At 42.5% G+C, this 20,193-nt stretch overlaps 1 protein-coding gene across 5 annotated transcripts in view; it reads right to left on the reverse strand.

Annotated features, from left to right (window-relative positions):
- Positions 1-20,193, reverse strand: part of LOC147881728 (transcription initiation factor TFIID subunit 4b-like) — a 43,491-nt gene that overhangs the window by 18,700 nt on the left and 4,598 nt on the right. For 3 of the 5 annotated variants that reach the window (XM_087401697.1, XM_087401698.1, XM_087401699.1), the window contains exons 2-3: positions 6,280-7,175; positions 5,892-6,121 (exon numbers count right to left, since the gene is read on the reverse strand). In XM_087401697.1, the coding sequence (XP_087257823.1) occupies positions 5,892-6,121; positions 6,280-7,095 (1,046 nt within the window). In that variant the 5' untranslated portion in view covers positions 7,096-7,175. Of the gene's footprint in view, positions 1-5,891; positions 6,122-6,279; positions 7,176-20,193 lie in introns of those variants that run through there. The other 2 variants (XM_087401700.1, XM_087401696.1) reach the window with 2 other exon arrangements.

Raw genomic sequence — 20,193 nt, forward strand, 5'->3', positions numbered from 1 at the left:
CAGACGCGATCTTGATAATACAGAAGGTCGTCCGTATAAGAATAGGATGAGAAGATCTTCTGTTCGGAAGTAGAAGCTTGATTTGTCGAAAGAACTTGTACTGCTGTGCCGAAGTCTTTATCATTGAGATACTTCCCTTTGAACGAATTCGGAACATCCATAGATAATGCAGAGATTACCATAGCTGATGCTAGAGTTAATCTGCTGAGAGCATCTGCAACTACATTGCGTAGTCCTTGAATGTACTCAATGGTCATGTGAAAGTTGGCCAGAAACTCAACCCAGCATGCTTGACGAGCGTTCATTACTAGCTGAGTAAAGATATATTTTAGAGAGTGATGGTCTGTCTTTACCACCGAGTCGGCTCCCATGAGATAATGTTTCCAAGAGCAGTAAGCATGTACAATGGCAAGAAACTCCTTATCATAAACCGAGTATCTGGTTTGGATATCGGAATGTTTATGGCTGTTTAAAGCAATAACTCTGCCTTCTTGCATCAAGACTGCTCCTGTAGAGATGTCGGAAGCGTCGGTCATGACCTCAAACGGAAGGAGTGATAGTCTATCTTTACCACTGAGTTGGCTCCCATGAGATAATGTTTCCAAGAGCAGTAAGCATGTAAAATGGAAAGAAACTCCTTATCATAAACCGGGTATCTGGTTTGGATATCGGAATGTTTATGGCTGTTTAGAGCAATAACTCTGCCTTCGTGCATCAAGATTGCTCCTGTAGCGATGTCGGAAGCGTCGATCATGACCTCAAACGGAAGGTTTGGGTCAGCAATAGCCATAACAGGTATGGTAGTGAGTACTTGCTTGAGTTGTTTTCGAGAAGCCATTGGAAAACTACCGTGCGTTTCAATAGTTCACACATCAAAGTTGCAATCTCGAAAAACTCATAGACCTTTGTATGATAGAAGTTTGCCAATCCATAAAAAGAGCGGACATCATGAACGTTCTTAGGAGTAGGCCAGTTTCAAATTACCTCGACCTTCTTGAGATCCACAGAGATGCCTTGGGCTCAAATAACATGTCCCAAATATTCAAGTTACATGTCCCAAATATTCAAGTTGGGTTTTGAAGAACTCACTCTTCTCAACGTTGAAAAACTTGGTGAAGATGTTGTTTGTGCTCATGTAAGGATCTACTGAAAATGAGGATGTCATCGAGGTAAACGATGACGCACTTATCGAGGAAAGGCCTAAAGATGTCGTTCATTAGTGTCATGAATGTGACCGGGGCATTGTTTAACCCAACAGGCATGACCAAACATTCGTAGTGCCCATACTTTGTTTGAAAGCGGTCTTATACTCATCGCCTTCTCATATGCAGATTTGATGATAACCTGAACGAAGATCAATCTTTGAAAATTGTGTTGCGTGCAAAAGTTGATCAAAAAGGTCATCAATGCAAGGCAATGGATACTTGTTTTTTATAGTGAGCTTGTTGAGGCTCGATAGTTGATGCAGAGGCGCACTGACTTATTCTTTTTTCCCACAAGTAGTACAAAAGATCCGAAAGGGCTGCGACTAGGCCAAATGTGACCTTTGTCGAGTAGTTCAGTCACCTGTCTTTGGATTTCTTCATTTTGAGTGTAAGAAACCCGATAAGGAGGTTTCGACGGCGGATTATTGCCGGGCTTTTTAGCCATAGCCTTTTAAAGCAAAGCAATAGTGTGCCATTTCTCCATCGGAATAAGTTCAATTGGATGATCCACTAGTTGTCGAGGTGGTAACTCCTTTGGCAATTCCTATGGAAAAATATCCAAGTAAGGCTGGAAAAAGGGTTGGTTGAGGTACTCACGAGGATCCTTTGTCGATGTCTCCTCAACTGCCATAACCAACAGAAGTGTAGTCTTTACTTGACGTTTACGAACCCACTTCTTTACTTGTAAGGCGGAGGCAACTTCCACTCCTTCAGCCTCATAGTACATACTCTCTCCATCCTCAAGGTTTTCCAGCCCTCCTTCAGCCCCATTCACTCCTTTCCTCTCCTTTCTCTCCTGCAGCCTGCTTCAGCCCTCCATCATCATCTACTCCCCTCCAGCCCTCCTTCAGCCCTCCTTCAGCCCCCTCTTTCAGCCCTCTCTTTCAGCCTTCTGTTCCCTCTTCTTTCAGGCCCCACTTTCAAGTTTCAGCCCTCTCTTTCAACCCTTGGCTCTCTTTGCAGTTTCAGCCCCCCTTTCAAGCAACAAGCTTCCATGGCTTCAAGTACTTCTTTCGACACAAAGCTGCAAGTCATGCTCTAAATCAGAGTCTGTGATTCACAATACTCGGAAAGGATCTACCTTGGTGCCACTCCTGGAACTTCAGGTACATTTTTGGGCATCTGAGCTTGGACCCTGTCTTGATAAATTTGAAGTGGCCAATGCATTGGATGTTGAGGTAGGTCTTATTTGAAGACTTGCGCCTCACGATGAGGCATAGTACCTTTAGTCAGAGGGCTTGTTGTTGGAGATAAGTGCACACTAAGTGTACGATTTCCCTAGTCTACATTTGTCCAAGTCTAGTCTAGTCTTTGTGTCTTGAGTGTGTGCCATGTGGCACCTCTACAATTATCCCATAAGCACTCTTGCTTTATGTCTTGTACTTTGGCCCATATATTCATGGGTCACATCATTGCAATCTATCTAGCTTGTGTCTTGTCTACACTCATCTACAAGGTAACTCTTTGTCTGTCTTTCAATCTTGTTCTTATTTTACTTCTAGTTTTCTAGTTTATAGTTCTTCCTTTTATATTCCTACATGGTATCAGAGCCATAGCCGCCTCTTCTCTCCCCTCAGTCTGCTGTAGCCATAGCTGCCTCTTCTCAGATTTCTGCCCCGCTCAGCTGGTCGCCATCTTCATCTTCTGCCCGTCTTCTCCACGCAGCTGCTGTTCCTATTCAGGTTGCCGCTGCAGATCTGCCCACCTCTTTCTGCCCCGCCATCTCTCTGCCAAATCTGCGCCACCACATCACGCCACCGCTTCTCTTTGCCAGATCTGCGCGCCAAATCTGCACGCCATTGCGCTGCCAGATCTGCGCACCAGATCTGCTCTTGTCCCTGCTGTAGCTCCCGCTCCTGCACCTGCATCAACGAACGAAGACTGTCCGTACAGTCCGTACGACTGTACGAAATCCGTACCTGCACGTTTGTACTTGCACAGGCCGCACCTCTCCAGCTGCTGTTCGTGATCTGTGCCATCTTCACGAAGATCTGCGCCATCTGTTCGACCTCCTGGACTGCGCCCCTTTTTGCGCCTCTGCCTCTGCCTGCGATTAAGGTACTGTGCTTTGTCTCTTTCAATTTGCTGAACAGTCCCTTTTTGCTGGTTCCTCCTGCTTCGATGGGCTGTCACATGCTATGGCCTTGACAAAGTGGTGAGAGAACCGGCTTCTTGGATCTCTCCTTTCATTTATTTCTGCAATATTGTAAGGGAATAGACACTGCCCTTGCATCTTAGCAAAAGGTAAGACCTTCCCACATGGCATCTTCCTCTCATTCTCTCATGTCTATCGACAAATTCAATGGGTCCAACTTTCATACTTGGCAAATCAAAATCAAGTGCCATCTTATGAAAGAAAGTCTTTGGGACATTGTTCACCGTGCTGCTCCCGAAGATTCCGACATTGAGCAAGTTGTCACTAATGTTCCCACTGCCAAGAACGACAAAGCCTATCCTATCATCTTGCTCGGTCTTGGAGATGATTACATTCATCACATCTCCGACATACAGTCTGCTTCTCAAGCATGGATCACTTTGGATACCCTCTTTGGACCCCGATCTAAAAACTCTAAGATTGCACTTATGACTTCATTCTTTGATCTAAATATGCAAGAGGGAGCTACTATAGCCTCTCATGTCAATTATCTTCGCAGTCTTATGGTTCAGCTTGCATCAGTGAAGTCCCCCATCTCCGAAGATATTGCTATTGCTGTGCTTCTCAAAAGCTTACCTGACACCTATGCTACTCTTGTCACTACCTTCAAGTATCACAATAATCCTTCTCTTGAAGTTATCATCAATGCTCTCCAAGAGGAAGAAAGAACTCAACAACGAAAGGTAACTGACACTGCATTTTTAGCAAAGAAAGGAAGTTCTAAGGTAAGAAAGCCTTGCACCCATTGTGGCAAAACTAATCATATGGAGAAGGACTGTTTCAAGGCTCGTCCATGCACCATTTGTGGCCATGACAATCACCGGGAGAAGGACTGCTACTCCAAACCCTCTACATCAGCCCCTGCATCTACCGCAGCCCATGTTGCTGCAACATCTCCATCAACAGATCCTGCTGTTCCTTCCTCATATGATGAGAAGTGGGCTTTCTGATTACTTCTATTTCTTGTCTACCACTTTGACCACCGATAATGTAGGTCAAGGGGTTCTAGTGTCTTGGTCTTTCTGTTTTTCTACAGTCAGTCTTCTGTCTATCTAGTCTTGTCTGTCTGTCTATTTGTCTATCAATCTGACTGTGTTTTGTTTTAGATCCATCTTGTCCCTACCCTTGTGGACCCATATAAGGATATCACTTGAGGAGGGGTGTCTCAGGATCTTTGTCTGTCATGTCTTCTATCTTGTCTCTCAGTCTATCAGTCTTCATGTCTGTCTTCTAGTCTTGTCTTTCTGTCTTACTCCTAGTGTCCACTTAAGGAGGGTGTTGGAGATAAGTGCACACTAAGTGTACTATTTCCCTAGTCTACATTTGTCACAAGTCTAGTCTAGTCTTTGTGTCTTGAGTATGTGCCATGCGGCACCTCTACAATTATCCCATAAGCACTCTTGCTTTCTGTCTTGTACTTTGGCCCATATATTCATGGGTCACATCATTGCAATCTATCTAGCTTGTGTCTTGTCTACACTCATCTACAAGGTAACTCTTTGTCTGTCTTTCAATCTTGTTCTTATTTTACTTCTAGTTTTCTAGTTTCTAGTTCTTCCTTTTATATTCCTACACTTGTTACTGCTACTTGTGTTGGCATTGCAACCTGCTCAACCACATTAAAAAAGAGCAAAGAGAAAGGGGGGGTAGTCTGAAACATGCTTTGGAGAGCAAACTATTGTAGATGTAACGGATGGACGTTTAGGGTGAGCAAACGGCTGCTATGAGCATCATGAGGAAGCACAACGGCCTGGCTGCAGTGACTGAGGATTGACCCTAAGGCACAAAGTTGCCACCCAAAGACAACCCCAAAATAAAAGGTGTGTCAAAGCAGTCTTTTATCCTACCAGCATTTCTTTAAGCCAGATAATAAGAATAGCTAGTCCACAATCGACATAAGATTAATCAGAAATGTTTTAAAGCATTGGGAATACTCCCAGCAATAGGAAGAAACTTTACTTTTGTCTATGGGTTTGCTTGTAATTTAAGGAGCAATTCGCATGTAATTCTAATAACCAAGAGTACCATATATTGCTATAGTTGTTTTCAAGTAAACAGCTCTTTTGAAAGGAATGCCCCTTATATGAAAATCTGAGAAGACATTCTATCACCGCAAATGGCAGTACTAGAAGATTAATGAAGCACTGCCGGAAAGGAAGGACCTCTTACAAATAAGGTGCTGTGCTTTGGAATGTGAATGAAATCAAATCTCATTTTCAAATCCCCACTGCAGATTCCATAAATGCTAACTGGGAGTACTACAAGATGAAAACAACTCTTCCAAAAGCTCTCTCATCTCCAGGTCACTCCAATATGCTCCCCTAGTACTCATGAACACTTGTTCAGTAATAAAAATCAAGAACTGAATAGCTCTCCCAACCAGAGACAACCCAATGAGCACATGAAGTGTTTAAATGCAGCATTGCAGCTATTAGTTGACAAATTTACCTTGAAGTACTTCTGTTCAGCACAAAGCTGCAAGTCATGCTCTAAATCAGAGTCTGTGATTCACAATACGTGGAAAGGAATACCTTGGGGGCTGTGATGAAAGAATGGACTCGCCAAATTTTTTCTGTGCTGCCACTCCTGGAACTTCAGGTGCATTTTTGGGCATCTGAGCTTGGACCTGTCTTGACAAATTTGGAGTGGCAAATGCATTGGATGTCGAGGTAGGTCTTATTTGAAGACTTGAAGCCTCACCATGATGCATAGTACCTTTAGTCAGAGGGCTTGTTACTGCTACTTGTGTTGGCATTGCAACCTGCTCAACCACATTAAAAAAGAGCAAAGAACAGCCATAACATGAGAATTCGACCGAGCACACTAAGTCAAATGGTACTGAAACAGCCTGCACATGCTCAACAAAGGACTTTTGCTACACAGACCACAACAACAGGTACATAAACTACAGTCACAAACCTGTGTCAGGACATGTGTACCATGTCTGTGGGCCTCCAAGTTCGTCTGCAATGTGGGTCCTGTGGCTTGATAGGAAGTTGTTGGAGGCAAACTAGTATTGACCCCATTTTTTATCTGCATAGATGCATAAGACGAGGGTATTTTTGACTGCAGAGGTTGTGAACCTTGAGCAGGAAAAGCTTTGGAGCTGGATGAGGAGTGGCCAGCAGCATTTGAAGGCAGAACAACACCATCCATCTTGTTTGGCCCCATTAAACTACCCATTACCTTTGAGAATTGTGATACAGTTGACTGGCGTACTTGACCAATTTGATGCTCATAAGACTCCTGATTGACAGAACATTTGATTTGTGATGGGTATGTTTGCAGTGTTTGTGCAACATAAGAATTATTTTGTGGTGGATTCGGAGGATCACCATGTGATCCCAGCTGGTTTGGGGTGTGGTGTATTAATCCATTCTCTGCTTTAGTAATTCTCTTCTCATCTGCCCAAGGCTCGCTGCTTCCTTCTTCCTGCTGCCTATGCTGATCGATGCATTTATTAAAAGGAACAGGTGATCGATAAATGTCTGGAGAACTATGTAGCTCTTCAGGTTGAGCTTGTTCTAAAGGTATCTGGTGCCAGTTTGTAGGACATGGAAGCACCACAGATGGAGCTGTCTCTGAACCAAAGATGTCTTGTTCATTGCAAAGCTGTGCTTCTGTCTGGTTAGTATTTGCCTTAACAGTGGATGTGTCTGGCTGGGCACTTGCAAGTGACTTGGCAGGCATTTGTGTCTGCTTTTGATGCAAAGAGGACTGCTGTGCCTGCAACATCAATGCTTCCTGAAAAGGCTTTCCCAAGTTTTTCAGTCCATGCTAAAGAACAGGTATATTCATATGGCTGCCATTCATTTCTGCAGTTACAATAGTCTGGCATCAGAAAGTGATGAAGTCAACTTTGAAGCATGTTGGTAAACAAATAGACAGCTATTGCCAATAGCATATTATAAGGTAAGCTAATCAAAACCGAATGGACAATTCCAAACAAGGACTCCCAACATTCATTAGCACTGCAATCCAGGCTAATGATGAAACAGGACTTTCCATTTCATTGATGCCAATAACTACATGAATCAGGCATTAATATGTAATATCCAAATCAGAACTACATCTGAGCATCTGATCCCAGGCCACAGACTCGTGTGAGGACAGCTGAGGAGCACAATACCAAGATTTAAAATCTATATTGCAACAAAGTAGTTCACAATGACAGCAAAGGTAATCTAGACAACCATTACTGACAAAGGAAATAACTTGGCAGCAATTATTGCAATGAATGGGCTGCCGTAGACTTTCAGTTGAGTTACCAAATACCAAGCTGTGGAAACAGTCAACACTTTTTAGTCTGCCGTTGATATGATCAAGGAAAAACCATAGTTGTTGGCTGAAACTTCCCAGACAACAAGAAGTAATCATGTTGCAGTCTTCTTTGTAGGCACAACCCCAACTGAACCAGTGAGCTTGCGAGAATTCGCTGTTGAGAGCCTCAGCACTAGCACGGCAGCACAAGACTAGCAGGAGGGCTATATTGTAGGTGACTGCTAACGTATGGCATTAGGCTCGAGCCTACAAGAGGCCTGTAGAAGCTCTAATACCAATGATAAGCCTCGAGGGGCCTTTCAAGATGGAGTAAGGAGCAAAACAAAATCGAAGAGAGAGAGACACACTGTGAAGGAATCACATTCAAAAATTGCTAAAAGCAATGCAATCTTTCACATGGAAGGTGTCCATGTATTAGGCATTCCCATAAGTCATCTAACAATCACACCTAACTAGCAAACTCGACTCCACCTCGAGAGCGGTTCTTTACGCACCCCAAATATTCTTCACGCTGGACTGAGGACTCTGTCTATAAGGCCACTCTATGGCTTGTAGAGCCTTTTATTACATATTTATTCAAGTGATAGGGTCGTATCCACATCAAGTCATCGAGACCAACTTTGTACCGTGACTGTGACCCCAGGATAGGTCTTAGACATCATTCCAGAAACTCTCACTCATCTCCAAGTAAGGTAAAGATGGATGGTAGCAGTGATTAACCCACGCTGGAAGCTTCTATAACATCTTCCTACAAACACATCAAGATGTGAAATCTGAAATCTACCACAGCTGATTTAAAGTTTGTACCACTTTTTCTTCAGTACAGAGATAGATATGTTTTAGGCCTTACTGATGTATGCAAATGCTGTAGCTTACTTGCAAAAATGAAGAGTCTACAAACACATCAAGTTGTGAAATCTGAAACCTACCACAGCTGATTTAAAGTTTGTTCCACCTTTTCTTGAGTACAGAAATAGATATGTTTTAGTCCTTACCCATGTATGCAAACGCTGTAGCTTACTTGCAAAAGTGAAGAGTTTAGAATAATTTCCAAAAATGTAAGAATCACTCTGTGAATTCTACAAGTTCTCAAAAAGGAGGCAAATATCTGAACAAGGTCAAGATAATGATCACAGAAAGCCAAAAGGAGGCAGACAAATCTCTTGATGGAAGGCAGCTAGAATCATCTCCTCGTAAATATATTTAGGACTACAGGTCACAGACACCTGTAAATTAATGTATGGAGAGGAGTTTTTAAGAAATAGGGCATTACGTAGAATAAAGCAAAAAGACACAAATAAAATATCTTCAAAAGATCAAAAAAGATCCAATCTTACAAATTAAATTAAATGAGAAAATTCTAATCTCTGCAAAGTACAGCGAGTTGTTTTGTACAGTCGTCAAGCATTTTCATGTGGTTGTCAAGTAGGACTACAACTGGCAAAGGAAATGATTGAATATCAAAAAACGAATCTGTTGTTAAGGAGCTATGGGACAAGGTTAGACTTCATCCCCCTTGAAGCACACACCGATTTCTTTCGATTCAGCAAACCGAGAAGAATTGATTCCAATAACCTACCCAAAAAGCTCCAAAAGAAAACCCAGGAAACAGCATGGTGGAAAGAAGTCCAAAATAAAGGACAACCCAAAGAATGTAATGAAAATAAAGGTCCTAAAATAAGTCATTTAAAACAGGTGGACAAAATTTGAAGGGGAAAATGGCTTTTTACAAGGCGGCTTACTCACCTATGGAAACCAGAAATTTCAGGAAACAGAATCTGAGCACAGAAGAGACAAATGATATACCTTTGTAAGACTAGAATATGTCCAATCATACAAATTTAGATTTTTGGTTGTTCTAAATCTACACAGAAAATAAAAGAGAAAAGAGTTAAACAAAAGGCAGACATACTTAGCAAGCAAAGCAACACTTACGTCGTCATCAATGCCCAAGCATAAGCAGCTATACTGAGTTTCTAAAGACCCACCAAGTCTCTTGGGCAAACCCAGTGCTTGTAGGCCATCTTCTGGTGGTTCTAGTGATGCCCTATAGGCCATGGTATGTGCCTTGTAGGCATAAATGTAGGCACTTGTAGTGTTAGTGCCTTTTAGGCCACATAGGACACTTAGTCCTATGTCACACCTAGGACACTTAGTCCTAGGTCTAGGTACAAATACCTTGTATTTTTCATTATCTAAAGTTTGACGTGACGGCTGAACTATCGTGCGGCTCTTTGCTACCTGCACTCTCTCTCTCTTTCATTCGATCCTACAGTGGTATTAGAGCTGAGGTAGACTCGTCTCCTGCTCATCGAATTTGTACCAGTCGTACAGCCGTACCTCCATACATATCTGCGCCACCGTACATTGGATCCCCATACAAAGTACCTGTTACGTACCTACGTCCGTACTGCATCGTACTGTGCTGCACTGTCCGCACAGCCATACGTTGTGTTCCGTACTTCGCCGTACTGCATCCGTACCTGCACCGACGTACAGACATACACTCAGCTGCGTACGTGAACTACCATACATCTACGTACCTGCGTTTTGTACTTCGCCGTACTCCATTCCGTACATGCGCCGCCGTACAACCGTACGTACAACCGTACACTGTACTCTGCATCCGTACATCCGTACCTGCATCCGTGCATTGTACTTGCATCCGTACATTGTACCAGATCCGTACGATTGTACGTACACCGTCACTGGACTTGCTCCGTACAACTACACCGTACATGTTCCGTACAACTCGTACTTGTCCCAAGAGTTCCGTACAGGTTTGGCACGTGTGAAGTCTCTTGCCGGACATTGGCAAATTTGGGGCTTTCAATACCTTTCATCTCCTCTAGTTGCAACTTCTTGCAAGAACACTAGAGATTCGAGATTTGGTCTGCAATTTCTTTTTTATTGCAGTATATTGAGTCACATTTGTAGGACACTAAGTCATTTTACAGGACATTGAGTCACTTTTGCAAGACATTGAGTCAGATTTGCATACATTGGGTCACATTTGCAAAAATTTCAGCAAAATCTGGGGCTTTTCTGCATTTGCCCTCTTTTTGGCCTATTTGCCCTCAATAAATTTGGGGCTTTTGCCATATTTGCTACTTTTTGCAGTGAACATTGCCTGTCACAGTCACATTTGGGTCAGATCTGCATTTGCCCTTTGATTTGGGTCAGAAATTTGCAGATATTTGCTGTCATTTTTGGACAGCCAGCTTTTTGCACTGATAGCATTGAGGCTTTTGGGTTTTCAGGTCTTTTTCAGGGTATCACATTTGCTATGGCTGGGAACAATCAAGATTTTTTTGTAGTTCTTTGTGAAGATGATAAGTTGGATGGCACCAACTATCTGATGTGGTCTTATCTCATGAAACATATTCTTGTTGCAAAGCATTTGTGGAATATTGTTTCTGGGGCTAATCTGAGGCCAGCCAATGCTACAATGGTTGCCTCTACTGCTGGTCCTTCTGCAAGGGGTACTCCTCCTGATGCCTCTTCCTCTAGCACTCCTATTGCTGCTCTTCCAACTCAAGAACAGTCAAGATGGGATGCAAGAGATGCAAATGCACATTCATGCATTACTTTATCATGCAAGAGAATCATTATTACACACATCCGGTCTTGCAAGACAGCAAAGGATGCTTGGGATAAATTGGCTTCTCTCTATCAGATTCGCAATGAAGTTCGTGTTGCATATTTGAGAAGGCAATTACAGGAAGTCAGTATGAATGAAGGTGACTCTATGGATGCATACCTAACAAAGATCAAGGACCTCATGGAACAGCTTGCCAACATTGATGAGGTGGTGCCAAATTCACAGCTTGTCAGTACCACATTGAATGGACTGCCAGATACATATCAAGGGTTTGCTACAACCCTTCGATTAGTGGCCATGGGTAATCCAGACCACTATTCTTTTGATCAGCTAGTTACTTTGCTTTTGCAGGAAGAGCAAAGTAGAGCTAATAGACAAGCCATTATTCCTGATCATGCATTTGCTTCACAACAGACAAGAAGAGGCAAGGCTTCCAAGCCTATGGGCAAGCCAAAATCTGTGCATAGCAGCTGCAATTCCTCCCATGCATCTAAAAATACAGCAGATAAATCAAAGAAGAAAAGATGCAACTATTGTCGCAAGCCTGGACATGACATTTCAAAATGCAAGAAGCGCATTGCTTCGGAGAAAAAGAAAGCAGGATTGACAGTTAATGCCTCACATGCTATTGAATCCCATGAGCCAGAAGATGCTTCACATGCACATGCTCTTCAGGATGATTGGGCATGGGCTGTCCATTGCTCATTTGATCCCTCCAAAGCTGATGCATTCTTTACTGCTAATGACGCTCAGTCCTGGTACTTTGATAGTGGTGCTTCCAAGCATGTCACATCTTGCAGACAGTTGTTTCATTCTTTAGCTGATGCACCTCGAGGGGGGACTGTTACATGTGCTAATAATGCTTCATATGCTGTAAAAGGAGTTGGAGATGTGCAGCTCACATCCATTTCAAGCCATCCTGTCACTCTGACAAATGTTCTTTTTGTGCCTCGCATTGAAGTCAACTTGATTTCAATTTCAGCAATTGCTACTTCAGGTTTCAGAGGCTACACATGTCTAGTTTATGATCTTCGTTATGACAATGCCAACTTTGCAAAAAGGGCTTTATCACCTTGATCATCATTCAGCTGCACTTTCTATTGAAGCATTGGCTATTTCAGATTCACAGCTTGCTGAAACTCATCTTTGGCATGAGAGAATGGGCCATCTCAATTATAGAGCTCTTGCAAAGCTACATTCACAGCATATGGCAAATGATGTACCTCAGACTCACACAGTTTCCAAACATGTGTGTGAGGGTTGTCTTTTGGGTAAGATGCATCGATTTCCTTTTCAAAAGAATTATCCAAAACTCTCACAAAGGAAATTGCAGCTAGTACACAGTGATGTCTGTGGCCCAATGAGGACAAATGCCATTGGGGGGTATAAGTATTTCATGACTCTCATTGATGATTTCACAAGATATTGCTAGGTATATCCTTTAAAGGCCAAATCTGAAGTTTTCTTATGCTTTCAGAGATGGCTGAATATGGTTGAGAATGAATCAGGATGCAAGCTTGTCACCCTCAACACAGATAGGGGGGGAGAGTATATGTCAACGGAGTTTGATGCATTTCTGTCTTCACGGGCCATTATTCACTCATACATATTCACTCATACACTACTCCTTACACTCCTTAGCAAAATCCTGTTTCTGAAAGGAAAAACAGGTCCACAATGGAGATGGCCAGATGCATGCTTAAGGCCAAGTCTTTGCCCAATCAATTTTGGCTTGATGCAGTATTGTGTGCCAACTATGTGCTGAATAGATCACCTACACGGGCATTGAAGACTATTACACCTTATGAAGCATGGAAAGGCAGGAAGCCTTCACTTTCACACATGAGAGTTTTTGGGTCTCTTGCATATGTTCATGTACCATCTCAGCTGAGACATAAGCTTGATGGCAAGGCAATCAAATGCATATTTATTGGTTACAGCGAGGAAAGCAGAGGGTATCGGTTATATCAACCAAATACTAGGAAGAATATTGTCAATAGAGATGTAATCTTTGCTGAACATTCAGCTTCTCCTCTTGTGGACTGCAAAGCAAAGCCAGATGTTGACATTTTTTATGCCTTTGAATCTTGGTTACCTCTGCCATCATCAGAAGAGGACTTTGACCAGCAACATGAGCCTCCTACAGGCCCTCCACTAAGCAATAATCAGCCACAACCTCATGCTGATTTGCAGGTTTCTCTTCCGGCACAAAATGATCCCACTACTCATGATGCAGTCATTGAAGAAAGAGCTGTCAATAGACAGCAAAGGCAAGTTCCCAGATGGCTTCTTGATACATTGAGGGACAGCAAACAAGATCAGCCTTTTGCTGCCCGGACAAGATCAGGGAATAGACAGCATAGTCACTTTCTTGAGTTTGCACTCCTTGCTACAGCTTGCAATGAAGAGCCTTTGTGCCATAAAGATGCCTTTGACAGCAAAGAGTGGATGGATGCAATGAGAGCTGAGTTACAATCTATTGCCAAAAATGACACATGGGAATTAGTAGATCTCCCTCCCGGCAAGCATGCCATTGGAACGTGGTGGGTCTACAAATTAAAAAGGAAATCTGATGGCAGCATAGATCGATACAAAGCCCGTCTTGTTGCAAAAGGGTATGCCCAACAACAAGGCATTAACTTTGAGGAAACATTTGCTCCCACATCCAGGATCACTACCATTAGATGTGTCATTGCCATTGCAGCCCATCATCATTGGCAAGTGCACCAACTTGACATCAAGACTGCTTTTCTTCATGGGGATATGCAGGAAGAAGTCCATGTCACACAACCTCCTGGCTTTGAGGTTGTTAATTCTGAAAATAAGGTATGCCAGCTTAGAAAAGCCCTTTATGGTTTGAAGCAAGCACCCAGGGCATGGTATGCCAAAATTCATGCACACTTACTATCCCTTGGTTTTCAGAATAGCCCACAGAACCCACTCTTTATGTCCGTGGGAGTGGATCTGATTTTTTAGTGCTGATTTTATATGTGGATGATATGCTCATCACGGGCCCAGATACTCAGCAAATTGCAGCTTTCAAGGCTGATTTGCAGCAGATTTTTGACATGACAGCTCCTTGATCGTTTTCAGTTTGAGGATTGCAAGCCAATCTCTACTCCAGTGGACCTTGGCTTCAAATTCTCAGCTCATGATGGGAGCCCACCATGCGATATCATTGTTTATCAGCAGGCTGTTGGATGCCTTATTTATTCATGTCACACCAGACCTGACTTGCAGTATGCAATATCTCAGCTCAGCAGATTCATGCACATGCCTAGTTCACAGCATTGGCAGGCAGTGAAGAGAGTCTTCAGATATCTCAGAGGCACTCAGGATTTAGCCCTCTTCTATGGTGATCAGGGTTCACTTACCATGCATGCTTACACGGATAGTGACCGGGCAGGATGTTCCGACACCAGAGTGTCACATACTTGCAATTGTTTTTGCTTGGCAATTCATGTATCTCTTGGCTCAGCAAGAAGCAACCAACAGTTGCCACATCTAGCTGTGAGGCTGAGTATAGGGCAGCTTTCACCGCTACAGTAGAGTGTGTTTGGCTTCGACAGTTACTTACAGATCTTGGAATTTGCCAGACATCCTCCACTATTGTCTACACTGACAACCAGAGTGCTTTGGCCATTGCGCGTAACCCAGTGTTTCATGCGCGTACCAAGCATATTGAAGTTCACTATCATTATGTTCGGGAGCGGTTGTCAGCAGGAGACATAGAGTTGTCCTATCTTCCCACAAAGGACAACATAGCATATATGTTTACAAAGGCACTTCCTCATCCCAAGTTCGAAGTCTTCCGACAGGCTTTACACTTGGTTCCCTTTGTTAAATGATCTGACATCCCTTGTACATTCATAGGTGGCTATATCCTTTTGGATGAACATGTGCCACCATGACCAAAAAATACCAAGTATTCTGAGACGTTTCCAGAGTACTTCAGCCCATCCCATGGAGGGGGGTTTGTAGGCCATCTTCTGGTAGTTCTAGTGATGCCCTATAGGCCATGGTATGTGCCTTGTAGGCATAAATGTAGGCACTTGTAGTGTTAGTGCCTTTTAGGCCACATAGGACACTTAGTCCTATGTGACACCTAGGACACTTAGTCCTAGGTCTAGGTACAAGTACCTTGTAATTGTATTTTTCATTATCTAAAGTTTGACGTGACAGCTGAACTATCGTGCGACTCTTTGCTACCTGCACTCTCTCTCTCTTTCATTCGATCCTACAGTGCTTACTAAAATACGTCAAATAAACAAAAGAGAAAGAAAACAAGAAAGGAAGAAGAAAGGAAGAAGATGACTAAGCAAAAATAAACAAGCAAGTCAAGAAACAAAATCTTCCAAAAAAACAGGAATAAAATCTCTCTCTCTCTCTCTCTCTCTCTCTCTCTCTCCCTCTTTTAAAACATAAAATAAAAGGCTAAATGGACCCTTTACACTGATGTATCGCTTCCTACAAAGAGGCAAAATTACAATCCTAACTTAGAAAGCACAAGCATACTCAATCAAACTCTCTTTTGAAACTAAAAGAAAAATAGGCTATTCAGCTCCCCGCTTTTTGTTTTCAGCTTATGTTCAATGATTCTAAACATACCTAAGGCCCATACACCATAGATAAAAGACTTCATATTTAAGATTGTGCGTACTTTTTTCATTATTTTCCTTGGACTATACCTCGTGTGTAAAAGTAAAGTGATCAAATTACTACAATGAGTGATAAAAGAGTCATTAGTTGTACAAAGGCGGCAAAATCTATGGATATGCTTAGAAGCTGCAGGCCATGCACAAGGTCAATGATAGAGGACGAGGCCCACTTGTTGATGTACTGCAGCAACCGCCAAACATTAGAAATAAGTCTACAACCTCCTACCCTCTATAACCAATTGAATTACCTCCCTAAACACAGAGTGCTATATATTACAGATTTGGAAGCACAGAAAGGAATCATTGGAAAATTTTAAGCTTGAAAGCAAATAGTTAGCAAAATTGTTATTCTCGGTCTCAAAAATCACACGGCCGTTTTAGAAAGTTTAGTTGACTTGTATGTATGTATCAGTTTGTTCAATAAGTTTGCTTGGATCTCCCAGGGAGGTTCATCTTCCAATCCTGTCTGCTTCTTACAATATCAGTTGTTCAATTGTTTGTATCCCTTACTTGAATTTTCACACAAAAGAGACAAATGATATGCTTAAAGCAACATCAGCCCTGAAGAAAGAAGTTGCACGCCATGCAGAATAAAAATGGTAGAGGATGAGGCCCTCTTGTTGATATAATGCAGCACCACCAAAACGTCACAAAAAGGCCGAACAATCTCCTACCCTCTATAACCAACTGAATTACCTCCCAAAATACATTGCAGCTCTATATTGAAGATCTGGAGGCACAGCATGTCATGACAAGAGAAATCACTGATCTGTGATTAGTAGACATTTAAACATTATCATTATGTTATACGCCAATGGTGTAACATGTATTTGTATTTATGATGGACATCGACCGATTTGTTATGGCGGTGGATCATTTGAGTAGATAGGACTAGTCGAGTTGGAGCCACTGCTTCAAACGGCATCGAATTTGGACATGTGATACTTATTCTATTAATAAAAATGTGCACACACGTGTCTAGGTCCTAGGGGCAATAGGAAGAGGTGCATTGAATGGTAGATGCATGGGTCATAGGCTAAGGATAGGTGTAAATGGGAAGATGGAACTTGAGTGATCTCAAGGGACATTAATGAAAGGGTATCACCCTTTCATTGTGAATCTCACGTTGCATTCTCTCTACCACATTGCATTCATCCATCATCTCTCTCCCACCTGGCATGTAGGTCGAAAAAGAAACAAGTACTCTCCCGAGGGCGCTCTTCCCCATTGGAGGGCCAATCGGCATTCAAATTCTGCATGCACTGCACACATTTGCATTCTCGAGAAGTGTGATTTTTCACATTTGGTATCAGAGCGGTGACGATCCACGAGCGGGATGAGAAGAGGGCGACAGTTGCCGACGACGGAAGTCGAAAGAGAAGTTGCAGAAGAGGATCACAACCAACCGATCTCCGAGGTTCTGAGACAAGGGATTTTTCTGAAAATTTCTGGTCTTGAACGGTGAACGGGGTGTCCTCACGAGGTGAATTGCCCCCCCCCACCCATGTGAATGTACCCTTAAAATCCTTGAACCGTGAGGAAAAGGGATCCCCCGTTCTCCCCAACGGGAAGTCGGATCGGAATAAGATTTTAAGGGGGTGATCCACCCATCAAGTACCCCCTATAACGGTATCTAGAGCTCCAATCCGCTCAAAACAAGTAGCCCAAACGGAGCGTACCAGTTTACAACAGAAATACAAGAAGAAAAGCTTGAAAGAGAAGGGAAAGGAGGTCATTAACGAAGCAGGAGCCGGATAAGTACCACCAACTCTACAACACTTGACTTTTGCTGTAAAATAAACCTCTTTTTTTTTTAAATTACAGCAAGACATTTTGTCTCTTATATTACTAAAAGGAAAGAATTGAAGGGGAAGGGACATATAACAATGAACTTATTCCTTTTCCTCCATTACCCCAAGGAGAGAGAGAAAGAACACCTTCACCCCCTCTTGAAGAGAATGGATTAGGTGAGAGTTATACACATCTTAAGTATGATAACCCACAAATAGATTTACAGCAGTCTCTTCTTCAAGAACCTCTTGATAGGGAGTTCTCCTTTCGTAATGAAAGAAGAAATGAGACCGGCCAAGAACAAGGTAATGAGTTCACGCCTTCAACTCAAAACCCAATACACATGGATTATAATCCAAGTGCAAGAGGAAGAGAGGAGACTCCTGTTGATAAGCTGATTTTCTAGCTTAGCAATATGATTGAGCAGTCCATTATGACAAGATTAGAGACTAAGAGGACTTTAAACTTCGGGGATGAAGAGTTGAGTACCCCTTCTAAGAGGTCCAAATTCCAACCACGAGAGAGAATTGAGTTCTCCAAATATGATGGGGCAAGGGAGGCTGACAAAATCCTCAATTGGATTTGTCATTTTGAGCTATACTTTGCCCATCAAGACAAGACCGAGCAAGAGAAGCTTGCTCTTGCCACATTGCATCTGCAGAAGGATGCTCTAATGTGGTGGTCCTTGTCACAAAGAGGAAAAGAGCCTATTCATGAATGGGCTAAGTTTGTGGAGCAACTGAAAGCCACTTTCATGCCACTGAGGCATGAAGAGAACCTAACCTTTCGTTGGGAGAGGTTTAGGCAGTTCGATAATGAGAGTAATGCAGATTTTACAGCCAGATTTTGGAAACTCTCTCTAGAGTTACCCGAAAAGAGTGAGGAAGATAGGAGAAAGAAGTATTTAGCAGCCTTAAGCCCAAACTCAGCCCAAAAGTAAGGTACAAGGTTGAAATGTTTAACCCGACCACGCTAAGCTGGCTGAAATAGCCGAGAGGAAATTGAATCCACGTAAACCCTTCAACAAAGGAAATGAGAAAGCTATTGTACAAAATGTTAACAACCAATCACGTCCTGGATGGACACCATTTCCTTCCATGACTGACGATGAGAAGAAAAAGCTAATTAAGGAGGGAAAATGTTTCGGATGTAAGAAACATAAGCCAGGGCATCCATGGCATAAATGTCCTACTCTATTAGCCAAAATTGTCAAAACCAGTTCTGTAAAAGGGAAAGGCAAAGCATCCAAGCAGGAGGGTGAGGCTTCTACCTCCTCATCCCAAGACTCTACGATGAACATAGAACCAAGAGTAAATGCTATCCATTCAGCCAACACTGGTGATATGGATGTGTGAACTGAATAGAGGTTAGGCATATTCATTGTAGAGTATGGACAGAGAATGAATATTTTTCTCCTCCGTGTAGAGCGTCTAATAAGATAAATAGGGCTGAAATAGAAGAGTTGGAAAAAGAGATTGAAGGTCTATAGTTTCTATAGACTAAGTAGCTCTCCATCGCAAAATCATCCATAGCCAACGTCTACCTAGTTCAATGAAAACATTTGGGTGAGAGAATCGTTTTAATACTGACCAATTTATTGAGAATGTGTTTAAGCTTATTGAGCAGGTTACTGTAAAGAGATTTCAGCAGCTAAGTATTCATAAGAGGATTCTGAGCATGAAGAGATAATGAAGAGGCACTGCAGTGGTACTTCTGCATTTTGAATATTCAGCATCAAGAGGAACCAGAACTTGAAGATGAGATTTAAGTTCGGATTCAGAAGAGATCGTGTACTACCAGGAGAAAATTATTTGCAGATTATGAAGAGGAGATGCAAATGCAGAAGTAAAAGAGAAGCGTACGCAAGAGAAAGAGACAAAAGAGGATCTAGAAGAGGACTTCTGTCCATTCAAGCAGGAGCGAGTGTCATGACAAGAGAAATCACTAATCTGTGATTAGTAGACATTAAAACATTATTATTATGTTATACGCCAATGGTGTAACATGTATTTGTATTTATGATGGACACCGTCCGATTTGTTATGGCGGTGGATCATTTGAATAGATAGGACTAGTCGAGCTGGAGCCACTGCTTCAGACGGCATCGAATTTGGACATGTGATACTTATTCTATTAATAAAAATGTGTACACACGTGTCTAGGTCCTAGGGGCAATAGGAAGGGAAGGGTGCATTAAGGTGCATTGAATGGTAGATGCATGGGTCATAGGCTAAGGTGCATTGAATGGTAGATGCATGGGTCATAGGCTAAGGGTAGGTGTAAATGGGAAGATGGAACTTGAGTGATCTCAAGGGACATTAATGAAAGGGTATCACCCTTTCATTGTGAATCTCACGTTGCATTCTCTCTACCACATTGCATTCATCCGTCATCTCTCTCCCACCTGGCATGTAGGTCGAAAAAGAAACAAGTACTTGTTAGAAACTCACTGTGCCCACCTGTGAGCCCCCGATTTGAGGGGACAAGGGGCAGTGAGAGGTA

Source organism: Dipteris shenzhenensis, chromosome 30, assembly GCF_047967505.1.
Source record: "Dipteris shenzhenensis isolate YYH24624 ecotype China chromosome 30, Dip_SZ_1.0, whole genome shotgun sequence".
Classification (NCBI taxonomy): domain Eukaryota; kingdom Viridiplantae; phylum Streptophyta; class Polypodiopsida; order Gleicheniales; family Dipteridaceae; genus Dipteris; species Dipteris shenzhenensis.